General features: G+C 39.3%; 1 protein-coding gene across 1 annotated transcript; it reads left to right on the top strand.

The window, feature by feature from the left end:
• The first annotated feature begins 1125 nt into the window (after positions 1-1125).
• On the top strand, positions 1126-15207 carry LOC108232336 (ribosomal RNA processing protein 1 homolog B). The gene is made up of 16 exons (XM_017410072.3): positions 1126-1326; positions 1981-2063; positions 2888-2945; positions 3034-3119; positions 3835-3896; positions 3988-4117; positions 5070-5134; positions 7393-7604; positions 8134-8234; positions 10815-10912; positions 11184-11203; positions 11326-11475; positions 12385-13610; positions 13839-13997; positions 14398-14464; positions 14881-15207. The coding sequence occupies exons 1-16, from the start codon at positions 1200-1202 to the stop codon at positions 15069-15071; spliced, it is 2835 nt and encodes a 944-aa protein (XP_017265561.1). The 5' UTR covers positions 1126-1199; the 3' UTR covers positions 15072-15207.
• Positions 15208-15650: the final 443 nt, after the last annotated feature.

Here is a 15650-nt window from a genome sequence, read left to right as displayed (position 1 = left end):
TCAAAAGAAATGTTAAAGCTGCTGCTCGGTCAGTTTTATAGAAATTACTGAACTGAAATCTGGTGTGGTAGTAGCTGAGCATTGTCTCCAATACATACTCTGAATGCTCATATATCTCACAAGCAGGGCCGGAGCGGGACTCGTTTTCAGCCCGGGACTTTTGCCTCAGACTGGCCCCACTTGAGTTTGTCACTTTATTAGGTACCTGCTCAATTGCTCATTAACACAAAAAGCTAATTAGTCAATCACATGGCAGCAACTTAATGCCTTTAGGCATGTAGATGTGGTGAAGACAACTTGCTCAAGTTCAAAATGGGCATCAAAATGAGGGGAAAAAAGGGGGATTTAAGTTACTTTGGATGTGGTGTTGTTGTTGGTCAGATGAGCTCCACAGCCGTCAGATCTCCATCCAACCTTGTGGCAAAAAGAAAGATTCACATCTTGGACGTGCAGCTGACAAATCTGCTGCAACTGTATGTTATTATGTCAATGTGGACCGGAATCTCTGAGGAATGTTTCCAGCATCTTGTTGAATCTATGCTACAAAGAATTAAGGCAGTTCTGAAGGTAGAGGGAGTCCATCCTAGTCATAACAAGGTGTACTGAATAAAGTGCCCCATGCGTGTACATGTATACAGTCCATGCTTTGACCAGAGGTGCTGAAGGACACAAAGAAAACAGAGACAGAATGAACACATGATGTAGCTTTACAGTGAGGGAGAGAAGGGACACCTGCAGCCTTTTTCCTGTTGTTTTCATCTGCACTTCCATCTTCCTCCACGAGAGGGCAGCACAAGTCTGCAGCTCTGCTGTGAACAAGCAAACAAACAAAGTCCTCATCACCTTCCACAGCAGGAACAAAAAGGTAAGGCGACTAAACTTTAAAAAATATTAAGTTCAATATAGTTTGTCTCTGAAAGGTTCGGGGGCTTCTTCATGTTTGTGACTATTCGTTGTATAAATGTGTCATTATGTTTTATTTACCTGACAGGAAATAAACGTCCCTAAACGGTGTATGTGGCTGCCCTCATTCCATTTGTAAAAGTGTAAAAAATAAATAAATAAAAATTTAAATGAGTATATTTTAATTTACGCTTATGCGACGTCAGAAGTACGTCATCAACATGCGCCGCACGAGTTAACGTAGGAGGACGAAGCTGCGGAGGGAGAGTCGCGTGTCCACGTGAAAACCAGCGAGCATGGCGTCTGTTCAGGAGCCAGAGGTTTTTCTGGCTCAGAGACTAGCCTCCAATGAGAAGACCATCCGGACCAGAACCATCAGGAAGCTGAGGAAGTATATCAGTGTCCGATCCCTGAAAGCGTCAGGTAACTTAGCTGTTAGCCTGCTAAGCTAACACCTTCCGAACCCTGCTCACATCTTAAATACTGACTGAACTGCAGGAACATGGCTGCTAAAGTAATACGAGGTTAACAAGTTCAATTTGACCTCTCAGACCTTAAATAATAAGTTAGAGGAGGTGAAAGGGAAATGTGAGAGGTGGTTAGTGTGTGCTTAATGTTGTGGAATAGAATGTAAATCCCAGATTAGACAGGTACTGTGATGGAATTACATAATCAGGGATCTGATTTGAGCCCCGTCTTGTCTGCAGCGGTGATGGACAGGTTGACAGATGAGGTCAGCTGGAGTTCACATGAACTGTGATGTTCACAGACATGTGTAGTGAGAATAGGGAAGAGAGGCTTGAGAAGTATGCGCTGGATAGATGAGGTTTGAAAGTCAGAAGAAGTTAGACAAAATCCACATTTGTGAATGAGAGGGAGACTGGTTTAACAGTGAATCTCCAAAGAGTAGAGGTACTGAAGAGGGGGGGATTTTAAGTGCCATCCAATGTTATAGCGTCTGAGATGGTTGGGACATGTGCAGAGGAGGGACAGTGGGCATACTGACTGAAGGATGATTAACAGATGAGTTCAGATGATGTCATGTGACTTATTTCAGACTGTGTCCTGTTGTTTCAGGTGGATTCACAGAAGATGAACTTCTCAAACTGTGGAAGGGTCTTTTCTACTGCCTTTGGATGCAGGACAAACCACTGCTGCAGGTGTGTGAGAACAGACAACATGCACCGGTGTCGTGGAAACAAGATAAGGAAGACGGGAAGACCCAGTTTGTTGATTTTTAACAATTACAAAAAAAAGAACATTAAAAAGTCAAACAGAATATGTATAGATGAGACAGATCCAAGCAGTAGCGTCTATCTAACGTCAGACTGTCAGCGCTCATTTGAACAATATTCATCAGTCCGACATAACGCCACCAATCTCATTATAACTGAAAGGTCGTCTCACTGGGCGGGTAGCGTGAGCTAACGTTGAATTGTGAACAGACTGTCAGACACTGTGTACAGTGGTGGAACAGTATTCTTCCCGCCAGGGTCTCCACTCCAGCCCTGCAGCTGCCCTTTCACCTTCACAAATCGGTCATGAAGATATCACCACCGTTTATTCTGACTGGGGGCAAAACACAGGACACGGTCTCAGCGGGAGTTGCGAGTAGAAAAATGCACAATTTTCGTCACACATCAACATCAGCAAGATGCGACTTTCCTTCAGTTTTCTAGTTCATTAGTTCTATTTTTATACTTGTACCCTGACATGCTCCAGAGAAGTTAAACATTTCAGATTAAAAAAAAAAATCAAATGTTCTTATTCATATCGTATATCATTCATATTCTTATACCCATCTCCCTAAAAAAAAATATGTGCTTAAAACTCTTATTTTTATTTTCTATTTTTACACCAAGATTCTTAATCATTCGGTGTACAGATGCAGAATAAAATCCTACTCTCTGTGCACGTTCAGTTTCTTTTATATTTAAGTTAATGCCATTCCTACTGTTTATTTTTGTTGTTTTGTTTTAATAAGGAAGAGCTGTCCAACCACATCGCCTCCTTGATCCACGGCTTTCATGACATCGACAAACGTAAGTCACCCACATGCAGAGTACTTTTCATTAATGTAGGTGAATCTGAATGTTCTGTGTTTGGTAACAAAGCTGGTTCTCTCTGCAGAGCTGATGTACCTGGAAAGCTTCCTGCAGACCTTAAAAAGAGAGTGGAACGGTATTGACAGGCTGCGGATGGACAAGTTCTACCAGGTTAGTGGGAGGAGACGGCCGAGGGACCAGCTCCTGCACAAAGATGCTTCACAGCCGAATCAGACTTTTCACTCTGAACCCAAACACAGCATTAAACAGTTTGATGACAAACATTTCACATGAGCAAACTGATTCTACGACTTTGGATTTCAAACCATATTTCTTTTCTTTTCCATAACAACCAAATCATTGCACTTCTTTGACTCTCAGCAGTTAATGTTTCCTAACCAACATCAGCAGCCTGTCAGTCGTTACGTTCAGATTTGATGAATTACTATGATCTTGTGCATTTATTTGTAATGTTAAAGGTTTAGATTAAATAAGTTATCAGCTGACAAATCCTACATGAACTGCTACCTTAAACCCTTCCCACTAACAAGAGTGGTTTGATTTTCTGCCTCTACTTCTAAAAAAGTTGTTTTTAAAAAAGAAACATACACACACACACACTTGCATTCAGCATTTGTTTCTCTTTACTGTTGTTACTGTTTACTGAACTGTGATCCTTTGGTACCTAGGTACGAACCAAACCTAGAATTAGGCAGACCGTTACACCCCTGAGACTAAAATGTTCTTGTAAATGGAGACCATTGATTGAAAGTGACATTCTTGGCCTGATGAGGAGATTCGTATTAATGATTAATGTTTGAACCAGTTTGACAGTAAACTTCTAAATGTCTAGAAAACCTAAATAAATGTGATCAATTTCTCCCAGCTGGTTCGCTTCATGTTCAGACAAACCTTTGAGGTGCTGAAGAGGAAGAACTGGGAGACAAGGTGAGGGAAAACTGTTTTTTTTAATTGTTTTTTTTTTCCACTTTGATGGCAACTTGTTTAAAATGAATAACTCTTTACTCTGTCTTCTTAGCGCGGTGGTCAAGTTTCTGCAGCTGCTGACCTCCGACCTCCTGCAGAACGACACCAAGGCTCCGTCCGGGCTGCAGTTCCACATCCTGAACCTTTACCTGACCGAACTGGCAGCTGTCGGTTCTGCAGAGGTACAGAACCACTCTGTTTATCACAGCTGTTGGTGAAACAGATGTTTCCAGACAAAACTCAAACTTCTAAGCTTTGACTCAGAACAGGTTACTTCCTCCATCATAAATAAGAGTATTTTGTGGTAAACCCTTGGATTTTTACGTCTTTAGTAGTGTGGATATTGTCGTGTTGTAAGGGGGGGAAATGTATCTAAAACAAGAAAGTTGGTGTTAACTGCATGTACAGACTTTCACGTTAACTTTTGCTCTGACATCTCTAAACCTAACTCATGCTCCCTTCCCAAAATAAATAAACAAAAATCTATTTCTCATAAAATCTATCCATCTCATTTCTTTACCTGCTTTTCAGTGTAGGGGAGCTGGTGGCTTTTTATTTGAGCTTTAATGGCAACAAAACGAGTCACGACTCTCTGATTATAAACTTTAAACTGAAAACAACGCCTGCACGTTGAAACCTAAAAACCCTGCATGTCGACTACAGGAGAAAAATAATTCCTCAGCTTCTGATTGATTTTGTGGTGAAACATTTTCTCGTTTTATTATCAGTGTATCTGTTGATGTTGTGAATCTATCAGCTACCTTGAATATTAACATCTCTGACTGCTGCATGTTTTAATTGTTTGTTGTGACATAAATCAAAATCTTTGTTGCACTTTTTGTGTATTTTAGCTTTTTGTCGTCAGAAGATACAAACCTTGTTCTGCTGTTTTCAAGATAAAAACCTCTGTTCCCTTCATTTTGTTATTTATTAAAAATAGACCAGTTAAGCATCATAATAACAGCTTACAGATTTTAATGTGTAATTTGTCATGTTTTTATCTGTCAGGAGGCTGTCTCAGATTATTGTGATCCACATCTGGATCCAAAGGAAACCCTGTTCTACTCCTGATGCTCGTCTTAAATAACATTCTGCTTTGTTTTTGTTTTTTTTTTGTTTGTTTTGTTTTTACAGCTCACTGCCGATCAGAACTTGGTGTTCATTGAACCCTTCTGCACAACAGCAGCCAAAACCAAGAAGTAAGTTTTCATCAGCACCGGTTTTTCTGTATGATTTATGGTACGGCAGTTTAGCTAACCGGATCCATATTCTGTAAGTAAGGAGGTCTGTCTGACCTGCATCATTAGGCTACAAAAACTACCTTTTATGAGTTTAATGCCTCATGTGTTCTTTCTTTTAAAGACTTTCCCACTAAAATCAGTGAAATGGTTATTTCATGCTCAGCTATAGGCTGTATGATTCCAATCTGTGCATCCAGACACTTGCATTGAACTATTTGTACACGCAGAAACCTTTTTGGATGTCAAAACTATCAGATGTAACAAAAATACATTTAAAAAAAAAACAAGAACTGTGAGCAGTTATAACCTCCCTGAAGCCTCTGAGTACTTGGTGAACCAAGTCCAAGGACAGAAAAAGGTTTAATTTTTAGAATAACATGATTATTAAATTTATATCAGGGTAAAGATACGATCTACTAGTTTTAGTAGGAAAAATATCAATAAATGTCCCAAAAAAAATCCATCAGTACATCATCTATGATGTTTAGTAATAGGTAATTTGGGGTGTTATGTCTTAAAGTGCTCAACTTATGCCACATTATCAAGTTTACAAAGTATTAAAAACTCCAAAGGTCCATTTCTAAGATATGATTGTTGCAGTTTTAGCGCCACCTAGTAGCCAAACGTTGCTCAGCTTTGTTACGGGGCTTTTAACTCTCTCAATGAAGTGGAAAAGTTCTAAGCTAATAGAAATCATAGTTGCAGAGGTGACAGTGTCAAGTCTCTACCTACGCTGTTCGCTTCAAGTTTTAACATAAAACATCACCTGCAGTGATTGTTCAGCTAACAGTTTTAGCATAAATCAATGGCATTTTCAATAGTAAACATTAGCATAGCTGTTAGCACCAGTTATGTCAGCATTTCAGCACAGGATCAGAACGGGAAAGGAAAATGCTGTAATTTTTGGCTCCTACGATGAGCAACCCATCTCTGTCCAGGCTGTTTTCACTGTAAGGTTTCACATAGAGTACCTATAAAAAGTATTCACCCCTTGGATGTTATTGCTGTCGTAAATCAGTCATGGTCAGTATAAATTGTTCAGTCTCAAAGGGAAATTTAATTTCTACAGAGTAATACCAATTAAATAAAACTATGTAATATAAAATAAGTGATTGCATAAATAAATTGACTGTCATAAATCTACACAAAGAAGAGATTATTGAAAAAGTACTTGTACTTTTCAGTCAGAGGATGGATGCTAAAGGATTTCCAAGGTCCTAAACATCCCCAGGACTTCTGGTAAATCCATCATCGGGGAAATGGAGGGAATATAGGACAAACACACATTCTATTTAACTGCATTTTGCTAGCAGCCCCGACAGAGAAGAATCATAAAGAGATCTTTTTTTAAACACTACACAAAGCATAGCTGGTTCAGAAGCAAACCCCTGCATGTTTAATTCAAATCAGCTGTGTGGGGAAAACCTCAGTGTTGGTTGGCTGTTGCTCAGACTCGTGTGAGAAGGCTGATGGTTGTTGTTGCCCTTGCAGGAAATAAGAAGTGAACTCGGTCAGGTCTGTTGCAGCCAAGGTTAATCAGCGAGCCTCCGCTGACTTCGAGGCTGGGAAAAGGTTGATAGTCCAGCGCACGGTTGAGTCTTTGCGCTGGCGTGGGAAGAGAGGCAGCTGATGTTGTTTTAACAGCATATTGCCTCGAGAGGAGATGGTGGACGAGGTCCGATAAACTCATCCAGTTTAGGGCTTGGGTTTACCTAGAACAGCCTATAACTTTGTCCAGGTTCTGCTGGTTTTGAGTGAAATGGTGTCAGAAACAAGCGATAAACCCTAAATAGAAGTGAAGACCACTTGAGTGCCTCATGCTCCGCTTAACATAAAGCAGCTGGATATTGATCCAAAAATGGCCGTTTCATCATGCTGCCCATTAATTTTTTTTGTTTGAGCTTGTAAAATTGTTTTCTACGTGCACAGATTGTTTAATATGTGTATGTAGATTACAACACACTCTTGCAATGGACCCAGATTTCCAAACGCGTTGTTCTACACATTTATAAATGATGTAATACAGGTTTATGATTATTAAGGATCTAATTTTCCTTTGTAAGATTCTGCCACTAAGTGATGCAGCTCTCATGTTCTTCTCATGCACTGTTTGATTGGACCACCTCTGTTGTCTAAAGAATGTCTTTAATCAGCCCGTGACCATGTTAACACTTAGATCTGCTCATCCCGTTAACCGTCCCATCTCTCATCTCCAGTCGAACGCTGTTCAGTGCCATCTGCAGCAACATCTTCAGCACCATCATCGACCAGGCTCCATTTGCTGTTGAAGATCTGATGAAGGAGATGAAAGCCTCGGACTCTGATTCAGGACAGGAATCTGAGGAGGAGGACGAGGACGGCTTACATGAAGAAGATAAAACGAGGAGTAAAACAGCCTGCAAGAAATCAGCAGGAAGACAGATCAATGGTACACGTCCATCAGTTACAAACAGAACGAGATAAAAATCACAATCCTGACAGGATTTTAAGGAACTTAAACATATTTTTTCCCCTCCCTGCATAATACACAGTACAAGTCACTGCAGCAAACCTGTTTATTTATTTCAAAGCTAGAATGTGCAGAGTTGCAAACTTTGAGTTGTCAAAACTCCTGAAATTAGAAGTGAACCATCTTCAACTGCAGAAAATAAGTCCAATTGTTTTGATGTTAAACATTTACAATTTGACTTTTTTTTTTAATGTGTACTGGAAAGTTCTGCATTAAACGTAAATTAAAACAAATATTTTTATGACCCAACTGAATTCCTGCTGTAATACAATCTGTGAACCACTGCTGCTCAAATGAGACCAAGATTTGAAATAGTTTGATGAAAAGAATCAGTAAAATTGAAAGTCATTATAAATGGTGTTCTATCTTGAAACGGTAATTAGTTAATATAATTATTGTTATTACAAGTTCATTCTTTGAAATAGTAAAGAGCTTTTTTTGCTTCCAGGCAGGAAACCAAGCGAAGAAGATGATGATGAAGATGATCCGTTTCATTCGGAGGACTCTGACTCTGAGATGCCACGTGATGACATGGGACCGGTTTTACAGGTGACTGGATTTTTCTTCCTAATGACCATTTATAAGCTGAATGTGTAGCCTGTGTACATCAGTGATAAAGCTGTTTGCTGTAATGACAGGCTGTGGTGGGACTAGACATACACCGATAACTGGTTTCAGTGTATATCATGGTGTCCAAAACACTAAAGTTTTTCTCACACCATTCCTACACTTGAAATGCATTAAAACAAGATAACAGAGGCGGTGCAGTCGTTTAATTGTATATGGTAGTCGAAGGGGGACGTCTCTTAAATTTTAATGCTCATTTTAAAAGATGTGCATTTATTCTAATGGATAACCCCGTCAGTCATGGCTTGTCTTCCAGGGAAGCAATATTCGTCTCTTTTTTTTTTTTTTTTTTCAAGGTGACGCTGTTTTGAAACAGATATTTGCAACAAGCTACAAGAGTTAGCAGGTGAAATCTGCTATGGAGGCTAATAACCAGCTAATTAAAATTTAAAACAGCCTGCTGATTTTTCAATACTAGTAAATACATTTTAAAAATTGCCTAGATATTACAAAATAAAGTATTATAAATAAAAAGGCTGACCACAAATTGGTTTAAAATCTGCCCCAAGTGCAGAAAAAAGACGACACACCGATTTTATTTTATTCGTTCAACCAACAATAAACAAACACCCTTATCCCAGCACCTACCTCAACAAACAAAAAGAAGAAAAATAAATAAATTAAAAAAAAATAAAACATAATAAATAATACAGGGTAAAAAAAAATCCATAAATACACATAAACGTCCAGACACGTTAAACATATGGGTATATACACACATCACAACATATCACTGTGGTGCTCAGTACAGGATGATCTGAAGTCCTTAAACATGGGACAAGAAGGGATTTCAGGATATTTCAAATTATCCAGCTTAAGTCAGCTTGGGTTTTTTCCAGTTTAAGACAATAAAGGACCTCTTTAATCCAGCTTGTATATGTAGATGGAGCTGCAGATTTCCAGTTTAGTTGTGTTAAGCAGCAAAGTTGAAGCTACGCCCTGAGACCCAATCGTGTGTGTTGCCTCCTCTGTGCAAAACTGGTTTTGCGCTGCACCGAGCTTTGTGCTGCACTTGCTCAGTGAAGAGCTGAACTTACAGTTCTAATTCAACAAAGTTGAATTTGGTTGAACTTTGGCCACAAAGACGTACATCCAGTAATCGCATCACACTGCTCCCCGCTGAGCCGAAATAAAATTTAATAGCCAAAAGCGAAAGCAGCGAGTCCATCAACATAATACCTGGAGGAGGAAGAGGAGCTTTGTCCATCTTCTTACATGGATGAGCAGGTCACTGTGAAACGAAGCCTCTTCACCAGCCTGAATTCTCCACACCCCACGGCTCTCTGGATCACTCAATCCACATGTGCACTTCAGCTGCTGCATCACTTTCAAAAGGAGCTGAGGACTTGTCGCTTTTTAGATTAAGGGCTCCTTTAGTCTGCAGGCCAGCAGAGTTGTGAAAACTATTGTCCTTTTTAGCAGGAGAGAGATCAAGTGAAGTAGGCCACACCCTTCTGTCCGTCACACGTTTAATGGAGCAGAACGTAGCCGAGTTCTGATGCTCGCTTCATTAAGTGAGAATTGAAAGGAAAAGCTTGCAAACTAAGACACATGACTTAATCCTCTGTAAAACAAAACAAAAAAAAGTAATAACATATGCATTCATTGTCAATGGCATTAAAAAGCATTGAATTTGATTGGCTGATTTCTGCAGAAACCCTGATTAAATATTAATACATATTAAAAAGCAATATTTGATTATATTTAGGCAGCTGTAGTAATAGTATTTGCATTTCTTTTAATAAAATCAAATCATTCATGCTTTTAAATTATTTTGTTTTAATATTTTGCTTAAGGTTATGATGGGGTCAGAATCTCGTACCCGCTAGGTGGGACTGAAAACATGTATTTTATTTTCACAAACATGATCTTTAGAAAGTATGAAGAGAATAACAGTACTTATTCATATTTTATAGTTCAGCCATTTTATTGGCAGCACTTGGTTTCAAGCACACTCCCTAAAAAAATTAAGCACTTGTGAAAATGTGTTAAAAGTTCGGACACGGTGCTGGTGGTCCAGTGTCAGCAGGCAGTCATGGCACAAGATCTCATTGCTGCCCTAGTAAGACGGAGCTCTTCAAGCTGTAGCTTTTCAGCAATTATTGTTAAACAAATATGTTTTTAAAAACAGTTCTTTAAATTTAAACATGGCTTCCTTTCTGTAAACCAAATAGTTGATTAAACAGCTCAGTTTTACAATGGTGACAAGAATTTTTTTTTAATCATAAACCCAAAGAAATTTAAGTCTACTGACTCGTAATTGGTGCTTGAGTTTGAAAAGTGTTTACAATCGTGTAAAAAGGCATTTGTACATTAGGCAAAAGTTTTAAATCCAGACAGTGAAGACAGATTATAATTTAATTACATCCCAGGCTCTAATTTTCAATTAGCTTTGATCTGAGAAAACATTTTCTTGTTTTAGAGAAATGATGTGTATTTCCGTCTGGTGACTATAATGTGTGCAGTTTTAGTCTCCTGATGAAGTATTTTTGTCTTCATCAGTTTGATTATTCTGCTGTGGCTGACAAACTCTTCGAGCTGGCAAGTCGCAACAGCACATCGGGATACAACCGGCAGAAACTCTACAAAATAATCAAAGTGTGAGTAAAAGTGCTGCGTGTGATCGTCGAGGTTTTATATCTGTTGTACTGGATATGCAAAAATAAAGAATCTGAATCTTCTTCTGGTTTTGTTTCATAAGTCAGGCTCACTCTGAGTAAAGAGAATAAAATCAAAGTGTGTGTGAGGCTTAAAAACCTCATGGTAAAGTTCTTTTTAGAACCAAATTAAAGAATAATGTTAATTTCTGCGTTTTGTGATTTAATCGATTATCCAAACTAATGATTGTGATGTTTTCCTGTTGGATTTCAGGCTGCGTGACCTCAGTGAAGGTAAGAAAAAGGGCTTCTTTCCTCTAACTTTCCTCTAAAACACAAAAAGAATAGTTGGTGGGGGGTTTTCTGCCTGACTTCATCCCAGATCGCTCTGGCTTTCCCGTGTCTTCTCTTCTCAGGGATCTTTCCCGGTTATGAGGAGGAGGAGGAGGTCTCCACAGATGAGGATGATGACATGTTCTGCAGCAGGAAGAGGATGAAGAGACCAGCTCGTATGGACAATGATGAGGAGGAGGCACCAACAAAAAAGAAGAGGAAAGATGAGCCAGGTTTGGAGTTTATTCAGGTCGTAAAAGTTTTGTTAATTAAATGCAAAGTTGGGTTAGAGGGGCAGTCTGGATGAACGTCAGGGCACAATGATTTCCTGGATGTGGGGAAAATGACAGAAAATCATGGAAATGGACACTAAAAATCCAGAATGTCACAGAATGTGTTAATATATGGAGGATTTCTTTGTTTTTTTATGTTTTTGTACTTTTTATGTGCAGAATAACTGTTTTGACCCGTGTAGCCTCCTGCCTGTAGCTGCCTGTGACCACCAACATTAATATAACCAGAAACAAAACCGGAAGCTTAAAGTTAAAACCACAAAGGACAAACGCTCCCTAGTGGGTAGCTTCAGAACAGTTTTTAAGTGCACCACTCCATCTAAACCACAGGTGTCAAACTCCATTCCTCGGGGGGCCGCTCTCCTGCATGTTTTAGGTGTGTTCTTGCTTTAAAACACCTGCTTTAAATGGATGACTTGTTGCCGTGCTCCTGGAGAACTTGATGATTTGTTGAGGAGGTAATTAAACCATTTGAATCAGGTGTGTTGGAGCAGAAAAACCTAAAACTCCCAGGACAGTGGCCCCTGAGGCCTGGAGTTTGACACCCCTGATCTAAACCAAAGGGACATTTTTCTGACAAAAAACATCTGAGGATTATTTTTTAAACTGTTGATTTTTGTCAATTCCAGTAGTTCTTCCCATGCTGTATGTTCAAATGTGCAGTTATTAAATAGGTTTAGTTTCAGTCAGTTATTTGAAGCTTAAAAGTTAAAATGTTAAACTGTTATTGACAGCACCACAGCCTGTTAGCAGGACTTTAGTTTTTTGTTTTTTTTGTCTGGTTCTTGTTCCCGAGAACCAGACATGAGTGATTGCCTAAAGAGTAATCACCTGTTTCTGCTTCTTCAGGGAAGAAAAAGGAGGAGCTGAACAAACAAAACCAGAACACTGATTCTGTAGATGGGCCGGTTCATAATGAAAAGAAGAAGAAGAAAAGGAAGAAGAAGAAGAAGAAGAAGAACGCTGAAAACAAGGAGCAGAGCTCTGTTCAAGTTGAGAGTAACAATAAGGAGACTTGTTCAGAAGATTTACCAGAAACGGTTCAGCTGCAGAACTCCTCCTCAGAAACCCCGGAGGTCCCAGCAGGAGCTCTGCTCCTCGAGGCAACAAAGCAGCCTGAAGTCACAGAAGAAGGCCGACCAGAGTCTCAGCCCTCCGAGAGTAAGAATCAGTCTAAGAAGAAGAAGAAAAAAGGAAACCTGCGTGATTCTACACCTGGTGTCACAGATGTAGAGGAGCAGACCTTCACTTCAACTGAGGCATCCTCTGAAGCAGAAGCTTTAGTACAAGTGAAGAAGAAGAAGGGCCTGAAAGCTGGTGATTGCATGCAGATCAGATGTGAGACAACAGCATCCCCTAAGGTGGGTGATAAAACCCCTGCCAAGAACAAAAAGAAGAGTCAAAAGGCTAAAGTGGATCCTGCATCAGTGAACGGTGTGAGTTTATCAGCCGAGGTCACATCAGAAGACCGTCTAGACTCTGGGTTTGAGCTCACGCCTCAGGGTGCAACGTCAACCAAGAAGAAGCACAAAAAGAAGAGTCAAAAAACCGAGAAGGTTGCAGCTGATGTAGGGAGCACCGTGGATGAAATCACATGTGGAGCATCAGAGCACAACAGCACAGTGCAACCTAAAAAGATGAGAAAGAAGAAGAGCAAACAGGAAGTGAAGCTTACCCCAGAGGAGGAGAGTGGTCAGACGCATGAAGAGTCGGCAGCTGCAGATGATCATGCTCCAACACCATCGAAGAAGAAGAAGAATAAAAAAGGATCCACATCTGCAGAGGAAGAAGAAACACAAAGTCCTCTGATGGATGCTCAAACAGGACTACAAACATCAACAAAAAAGAAGAAGAAGAAGATTTTGAAGCAGACAGCAGGCCAGAATCAAGATGGCAGCCAGCTGCAGGTGGATCTTGGTGAAGACACAGACAATGACACCATTATGTCAACTGGGAAACCAGCAAAGAAGAAGAAGAGGAAGATCCCTGTAGAGTTCGAGTATGAAGCAGATGAGGTGGAGGGGATGACGACACCAATCAGCTTGGTTACAGGAGCGAAGACCAAACGAGGCAGTGTGAGTATTTTTTATTCTGTTCCCTTTTAGTTGTTCAGTTTCCTGAAGCAGAAGCCTCTTGTGCTCTAAAACCCGACTGGACTCTTTAGATATTAATATATACCCTTTTAATAGTGACCCTGCAGTTCTGTTATTAGTCACAGAGCACCTACAATGTAAAACCAAAGAAATAAAACTAACACATGAAGCTTTTAAATCCCAACAGAATTCCTTTTATGTATATTTCAGGATGTCAGTGAGCGCTCCACTCCTCTGAGCCTAAAAAAGTCACAAAAGGGGAAGAGCATCAAATCAGACTTTATCACCTTTCAGAGCAAAACTCGTGTCCCACAGCCTCTGTTCTGTAAGACCAGCAGGAGCCCAAATACACCACTTTCCTCCAAAAAGGTAAGCAAATGTTTCAACTTGAACCATCAGTTATCCAGCTAATTGTAAGTTTTAAAAACGGCATCTGACCTTCTGTTTTCACAGTTAAACGTGTTTCACTTCTCATCCAAGGGTTTTTTTAAATCAAAGCTGCATTTGCCTTTTTTAAAACTCTTAAGAAGGTGAACAATCGGAAATGTATGGCTTATTGATTGGCTGCAAGGGTTTAAGTGTTTTTACCGATCATCTTATGACCTGTTTGTAATGTTTAAATATTTTAATTTTAATGCAATTTCATTTAACATAAAAAAAAAAATCAAGACATGAACATGAGCATTTTAGTAACTCTGTGGTTATATATTTATATATTCCTGGGATTAACCTTTGACCTTTTGTGTGTGCCTTTGTGTGGTTTCTGCAGAAAAGGTTTACTCCCATGTCAGAATCAAAGAAGGTGACTTTTGGACTCAAGAATAATAAAACAGCCGGTAAGAAATTCATGTAAATTAAAGAATTTAAAGTTTCAAAGCATTATTGATTTTAGCTGCCTCTTTAAAACTAAATAAAATAATTCAGCAGTATTTGATAGTGGTAAAAAATAAAAAAACATTTTTCTCCCATTTTGCTACTTTATTATACTATTTCGGTCTATCCTATAACATCCCAGTAAATTACTTTTAAGTTTGTGGTTGTACTGTGACTATAAAGACTTTTTAAAGGCACTGTAGACAGAGGCAGTCCTGTTTGTTAGAAAGATGGCCCAGATCAATAAGAGATTTTTATTTTTACTGTATTTCTTCAATTGAACAACATTCGCATCGATGAATGTATGAAACAAAATAAATAACTGTTTCCACTAAAACAAAAAAAAGAAACTGACCTGTTTGTTTCCTGTGTCACCCAGAGTTTAAGAAGACCGATCGCAGTTTACTGCTGAGTCCAGACGGGACGTCACGAGTGCCCTTTGACCCACAGCAGAAACCAAAGTTTGGGGTCTTAAAGTCTCCCATCACCCCCAGCAGCACCAAGAAGACCTGCTCCAGTACGCCAAGAAACAAAGCTAAAAGAAGACCCATGGCAGCCGACTTCTTCTAATTTACCTTCTGACAAAATGTAATTACTTTATTACACTGATTTTTAAAGAAAAGAAGACGTGACTATTTTATGTTTATCTGATATCATTTGATTTGTTTCAGTGATTCAAAGGTTTAATAAAGTGACTCAGTTTAGGTTTCCTGGCTTTTTTTTTTTTTTTTTGGTTACATGATACGTTTGTTCAAAAATAGAAATGGGTTACCTGGATTATGTTTGGGAGTCATCCAGCATCTCCCTGTTTGAGTTGGATACCTGCCATCAGTTCTGATACTACAGCTGGCTGACAGCCTAGGAGGAAATGTCACAAATATATTTTCTATTGTTCTTAATAAAAGACTGAAAAGTTAAAATCCTGAAAATCTCTTTATTCTTTGATTGTAACTTGTCCATGTGGCATTAGATGGACAAAACCCACACTGTTGGGGAAACATCTCTGTTCTGCTGAGAATGGGGTTTTTGTCAGCATCCAGTCAAATTTTCCCTGTGGGTTCTGTTTAAACCCATGAGGGTATAATAAACTCCAAAATAACACGTATCAATCATAACTCCATTCACAATAGACACTTGTTAGAGAGTAAT

Source organism: Kryptolebias marmoratus, linkage group LG6 (genome assembly GCF_001649575.2).
Source record: "Kryptolebias marmoratus isolate JLee-2015 linkage group LG6, ASM164957v2, whole genome shotgun sequence".
NCBI classification, from domain to species: Eukaryota; Metazoa; Chordata; class Actinopteri; order Cyprinodontiformes; family Rivulidae; genus Kryptolebias; species Kryptolebias marmoratus.
Note: the sequence above shows the minus strand (reverse complement) of the source record. Positions and strands in the feature narration are given on the sequence as shown.

Bases quoted from the DNA above. Each gene is read 5' to 3' on its own strand.
- LOC108232336 (XM_017410072.3), top strand. From the start codon at position 1,200: ATGGCGTCTGTTCAGGAGCCAGAGGTTTTTCTGGCTCAGAGACTAGCC. The intron at 10,913-11,183 runs GTGAGTAAAAGT...GTTGGATTTCAG, and splicing joins CTCTACAAAATAATCAAAGT to GCTGCGTGACCTCAGTGAAG. The intron at 13,998-14,397 runs GTAAGCAAATGT...TGGTTTCTGCAG, and splicing joins CACCACTTTCCTCCAAAAAG to AAAAGGTTTACTCCCATGTC.